At 43.2% G+C, this 6,238-nt stretch overlaps 1 protein-coding gene across 1 annotated transcript; it reads left to right on the plus strand.

The window, feature by feature from the left end:
• The first annotated feature begins 1,688 nt into the window (after positions 1-1,688).
• Positions 1,689-5,977, plus strand: LOC310954783 (SERTA domain-containing protein 2). Its single transcript, XM_083924466.1, has 2 exons — positions 1,689-1,762; positions 3,005-5,977. Exon 2 carries the CDS (start codon positions 3,009-3,011, stop codon positions 3,777-3,779), a length of 771 nt encoding a protein of 256 aa, XP_083780592.1. The 5' UTR covers positions 1,689-1,762; positions 3,005-3,008; the 3' UTR covers positions 3,780-5,977.
• The last annotated feature ends 261 nt before the right edge of the window (positions 5,978-6,238 follow it).

The following is a 6,238-nucleotide window of genomic DNA, read 5'->3' on the forward strand; positions in this document are numbered from 1 at the left end:
CGCACCTCGCCCAGCTACATGAAACAACTAAATACCATCATTTGAGTAATAAAAAAGCGGAAACATAACCAAAATACTCAATACCTCTTTTGTCATTGAAAATCAATCCTTGGCAAATAAAATAGGATATTTTCCTCTCTTTTAAAAACAATTCCCATCTTACACACGGTGCTAGTACAGAAGAAGTCCCTCAACAAACACCAACACAGGTGATTTTCTTTTCTGTTGTTCTCACCTGTGCCGCCTTGGGTTGAAATATGTTTGTCAACGTGCTTGTTTTAGTGATTCAGTATTTTCATGCATCAAATGTGGGTATCCAACCTTTTTGAAACATTCGGTATTGAGAAATATTAATACTTTCGACAACATCATAGACAATGATCAGCCCCCTCTCCATCACACAGTGGTCAGACAGTGGAGCACCTCCTCACACAGGCTGCTCCAGCTCTGCTATCGAAGGGACAGATACAGGAAATCTTTCCTGCCACATGCATCACACTGTACAACAACAGTTCAACTGTTCAAACAATACAATCAGAAGCACCTTATGTTTTTCTCACAAGCTGTCCACTGCACCTTAGATTATTAGATGTTTACATTTGCACTACAATTAGTGGGCTTATTTATAAATTTTATTTGTATGTATCTTTTATATTATGTTTTTATATCACTGCTCTGATGTGTCTGTGTGTAATGCTGCTGTTACACTGCAATTTCCCAGCCTGGGATCAATAAAGTATTTCTATTCTATTCTACAACAAGGTAGGCAATGCATACTTGTACATATGACACTTTGATTACATTTAGCCAATAATACTGGTCTTTTACTTCTACTTTAAGAAATGTGAATACTCCTTGGTTTTTATAGTGGTGCAGGCCTCACCAAAAGTAAGGTAATATATTGTATATATATATATATATATACACATTTTTTTACATTATTTATTTTGTGAGAAAAGTGCAATAAATGATAGTATTCATTTGATATAAACATATCTGTGATACATTTTATTATACATTTGGAAAGGTTAAATGAAAATGTCAAAATAATATTTATGACAAAGGAAGCTTAATGAGTTATGGACAAGGTCGGGATTAGATAAATGTAGACATCTTCCCACTCCTTTTTGAACTTGTTATTCTAATCTGCAAATATTTGTCATTCATGAATCTAATTATGCTTTCTATGTTGTGTAACATCATTATTTTCGGGGACAATTTCAGTTTTCTTTAACATTTTCAAAATAAAAATGTTCAGTCTTTGTGTGTATATATATATATATGTGTGTGTGTGTGTGTGTGTGTGTGTGTGCGTATTTAACCTTTACTCATAGTTGTCCCCTTCTTGGTTAGAATACACGCCTATCATGAACAACAATCCAACACCCCCATCACATTAACCCGTGTCGCCGCTCACGTGTTGACGCACTGTCAGTTCTGATTTTTACGCGCCGCCCCTGAACGCAGCGGCAGCTCGCAGGCGGAACGCACGCCCGCACATTCGTTGCCCCGTGAGTGGCGGGGGCGGAGGCTTGATCAGCGGGGCAGCGGACCAATCACAGCCGCTGACGAGCACCGGCGCTTCTCCCCCACCCGCCCCCCTGCTCTCCCCCTCTCTGTGCTCCTCGGCTCGGCCTCCTCCCCCCGCTGGAGCGGCTGGACATTCCTCATCTTCCTGGGCTCCGGAGCGGAGGAACGCGGCGGCGACGAGGCGAAAACGACGGATTCACGCACTCCATGACACGCTCCGAGAGCACGTAAGGTTCGTGTTTTTCAACTGGGTTCTTATTCACTTCAACATCCACAAGTGTTTACGTTAAACTCGGGTTTGCCCGCTGAAGGGGGTGTTCTCGGGGGTCCTGGATTAAACAAGTAGAATGGAGAGACACTCACTCTTCTTTACTACTATAAGATAAATACACTGTAGCAAGAAGGTCTCTGCTCATAGATGTTACTTTGTGTTGTTGTTCATCCCTCTGTTAAATGAGACAAACCAGCTTCTAATCTCTTCACAGGGGGGCAACTCATCGAATGGGGCTTCATGTCGTACCCATTTGTTATGTAGGAAGACAACCTTGAATAATATGAACTAATAACTTACTACATGGATGAGTTCAAATGTGTTCAAATGTTCACTTTCCAAATGTCTTCGGTGCTCTCCTGCAGCCTGAGCAGCTGTTCAGGCTGTTTCTGAGCTCATCCAGTGAGTGAGTGAGTGAGTGAGTGGGAAACTCACTGCTGCAGTTACATAAAGTGGATGTGGGGTTTATAACATGCAGCCTGTTTGATGCTGAATGTGTTCCCAAAAAGCAATCACCTGGATCCTGTCTGCTGTCAGTAAAGACAGAAAGTCTCGGTCATATTATTAACAACATATTTATCACATAATTACCACAGTATAGGTTCTTGTGTCTCTCAGAGCTGAAATGATGAGTCTACAGAAAGTGAAGTGTAATTCATCGCTTTGATCCTTTCTTTAAAAAAAAATGTTTTATTCTTAGTCTATTTATTTATTTAGATCCTTTTTATGATGAAGATATAACTCTTGACAAAACATTTTCTGAAATACTACACTTTATGTGTGCACCATTTTAAAGACCTACACACATACACACTCATGTAAAACATATTTACACAAAGAATGTGTGTACATACACACGTCATACACGCATATAGAAAATATTCAAATTTAAAGGAGTTGAGAAATTGAAAGTAGTTGCAGACCTGTCATTTTTTGCATTAGATTGAGAGGATTTCTGGAATAAAGGTCCCTCAGTTTCTACTACAACTACCATTATTTAAGACGAAGTGAGTCAGTTAAAGAGTTTACTTTAGACAGTCTTACATTCTCACAAAGTTCAATTTACTATAAAATGACTCAATACTGTTGGTTTGGGCGTGAAAATGTATAGATTTAGATATTAGCTGCACTGCTACAGACACAATAATGTTTTTAAAATGCATGAAAGTGTTGTACGTCTAATCTATATCTTTGTTAATGTAGGTCGATGTTGGGGCGCGGGGTGAAGCGGAAGTGGAGCTGCCTGGAGGAGCTAGAGGCCGAGACCCTCCCTGCTGCTGCTGCGGCAGAGAAGGAGAAGAATGGCGAGGAAGGTGGGGGAGACGGGGGCAGGTTCCTTGTGGGGCCGTCCAAATGTGACATGAGCCACCTGCAGCAGCGTCAGCTGGTGCTCGGCCTCTGCATGGAGAAGCTCCGGGGTTACCAGGCTGGGATGGAGCTCAGCCTGCGTCGCTCCGTGCTGCTCATCAACACGCTCAGGCAGATCCAGGAGGACATGCAGAGCGACACCTCAGAGGTACTCCTCCACAGTGTCCACCCTGACTCCTGCCTCCTCAGGGACGACCTGTCGGTGACGTGCCCCGGGTGTGCAGATGGTGATGGGGACAACCTGCCTCTGTCTCCCCCCCCGAGCCCAGAATTCCCCTCTCAGGAGGCAAACAGCTCTTCCGACCAGCAAAAATCACTACCTGCTGCTGCGCCGATCAGTACTTTTAGTGATGCAGTAAACGCCATGGGCTACCTCACCGACCTCGCCCTGGACGACATCTTCGAGGACATTGACACGTCGATGTATGAGACTTCAGAACTGCCTTCTGCCTGGGCGGCAGGCTCCCTGTGGCCCGTCAGTGTGTCGCTGTGGGCGGACGAGGACGTGAAAATGCGCTCTGCCGGCCACGCCTCAGCCGGAAGTCTCCAGTCGTGTCTGATGGACCTGAATGAGCTGGACCACATCATGGAGATCCTGGTAAAGTCGTGATCAGACGAACTCCTGAACATTAATGGCACACAATCAAGCATTCAGAGTCCGATCACAGCTGAGGAACAAGGGCTCCAACGGGACCTTTGATTTTTAAGGCTCCATCTGATATTTTGGTTTAAAACGCGATTTAGACTTCAGCTAGTTTTAGTTAACTCTTGTGCAAATAACTCATTTATAAGAAACCATCCTACATCTGGAGTTATGTGCATGAACTTGTTCTTCACATTAGACAAGAATATGTAATACAAGACATGAAGAATCCATTTTAAAATTACGCACACAGGGTGCAAATTTTTTTTTTTACAAAGTTTCAAATTTTACCAGCCAATCAATGGATTACCATTGTTTTTTTGGCTCGTGAGTGAAGCAAATCTATGAGCAACTTGCTTATTTTACCAGCATTTGGTGCTAATTTTGTGTCCTGTTTAGAAACATGAAGGAAACATCCACTCGTAAACACTTTTATACTGTTTTTGGTTGTTAAAACTCAGGTGGATAACTGGCCAAACACACTTTTTAAGTGAGGTGAAGGCACGTACAGATACTTCTATAAGTCTAAGTGGAGTTAAAAGGCAGGAAACTCCAATATTATTGTTGATATTCAACAAGGAGAAATGCATTTTTTAACAGACAGAGAGACCAATTTCTGCAGCCACAGGCGCAGGAAACACGTCAGCTAACGCTGCAGTTTGAGGACGGGTCGTTGTTTTGGAGCAGTGGGTCAGTCTGTAGTAAAAGTAGATGAGGCATGTTGAGTGTTTAAGGTGGATTTTCCTTAATACTGCAAATGCAGACGGAACCTTAAATGTCCAATGTCTCTGTTTTTACACCACTTTTCTCTCCTGCTTGATTAAGTTTTAGTAAAAAAGCAACACGTGAGTGAATCCACGCCTGAGGAACCTCATGGTTGTCACTCTGGCTGTCAGATCAGACCTGGGTTGATGATTAATTGAAATCTCTTCAATTACTTAAAGAGGGAACGTCCTTCAGCCGGCCGGGAGGCAAAAGCCCCGGGTCTCCTTTCAGTATTGTAACTGAATGGGTTTTTAATGGCTCCATGTAGGATATTTAAATGAGTTAACTTGGCTGTGTCCATGCAGCCGTCTATGTATTTATTTGGCTAGTGAAAAGGAGAAAGTGGCCACTGAATTTGGGATTTCCCAGCCAAAGAAGTACGTTTCCAATCCCTGGAGACGAACGCCACAATCACGTCGTTTCACAGGAAGCGGTTGGGGGGGGATGGATGACGTCCTGTTTCCTCCGATTACAGAAAATGTTTAAATAGTCAGAACCTAATTATTCTGTTATTATTTCTTATTTATGAATGAAAGAAATAAACCACAAACTGCAGCGGATATTATTTGTACGTAGAGTCTATTGTTTGGGTGTGAGTGTAACTTATAATTCAAGAGTCGTTTGTGGCATCGAATGGGACAAACTAAGAGTCCTGCATCAGAAATCGGATGGTCCTTGCACCAGAAGGTTGGCGTGAAACAGTTTATTCTTCTCGGCAGCTTGTATTCACGGTAAACGTGCCGTGTATCTTAAAAAGTTATCCCGTATGGTTCTGACCGAGGAGCTGATCGCCTCGAGTCAACAACCAGGACGGACTTTGCCATGTCTCAGAATTGTAAACGACAACAGAAGCCTATGTATTTTTACGGCCCTGATGTTATGATTGGTATTTTTATTGCAATGTTAGGAGTTTTTAAAAAGCATTTTCATGTGTGTTTCTACCTAAAAACTCCAATCACCTGTCCAGTAGAAGAGATACAGAGTGAAAGGGCTGCGATGGAGCAGATGTTCGCCCTTCACTATCTGTGGTTTACTCCTGTTCTACCTCCTGATGTCTGTTTGTTCTTGGTTTACCTTGACACTCCTGTCCGTCACTGAAAGAAACCATCTAGTTGTTTGTTTTTTTGTCGTTTTTTCTATCATTTTAACGCAGCTGAAAATCCAATGGAACCCAGTGCTTTCCTGTCAGACCAAAGCGATCCGTCCTCATCTCCGTCTCATGTTCACAACGTGCCTTACTACTGAACTGGATTTCTTTCTTATTTGGGTGGACGTCTATCCGGTTATCTTGAGCTCAGGCTTCATTGATAAAAACCTAAAGAAGTGTGGCAAGGTGTTACGTCAAACACCACGAGCCAGAACCGCCATCATTTCTTCCTTCTTCTTGGCTTTTTTTCTCCCTGTGCTCAGTGAACACTATGAGCTTAATGTATCCTGACAGGATGACAGTAAACTAGCTGAGGGAGGAGGTGGCTGCGAGGGCCGGGAGGGAAAATAAGAGGAGGAGGAGGAGGGGTGGGAGGAAGCAGCGTGCGTCACTTGCTCAGTAGGAGGGGTTTGCTGCTTGTTTTGCCCAGACTCAGACCACCGACCAATCACATGAGATGTGCGAGCAACACACTGCTGCTCCAACAACAACTTGTTTTCGCTCCTAATGGCTC

The sequence above is a fragment of the Echiichthys vipera genome (genome assembly GCF_963691815.1).
Source record: "Echiichthys vipera genome assembly, chromosome: 12".
Taxonomy (NCBI): domain Eukaryota; kingdom Metazoa; phylum Chordata; class Actinopteri; order Perciformes; family Trachinidae; genus Echiichthys; species Echiichthys vipera.

Excerpts from the sequence above, each read along its gene's own strand:
- LOC310954783 (XM_083924466.1), top strand. The coding sequence starts at position 3,009 with ATGTTGGGGCGCGGGGTGAAGCGGAAGTGGAGCTGCCTGGAGGAGCTA.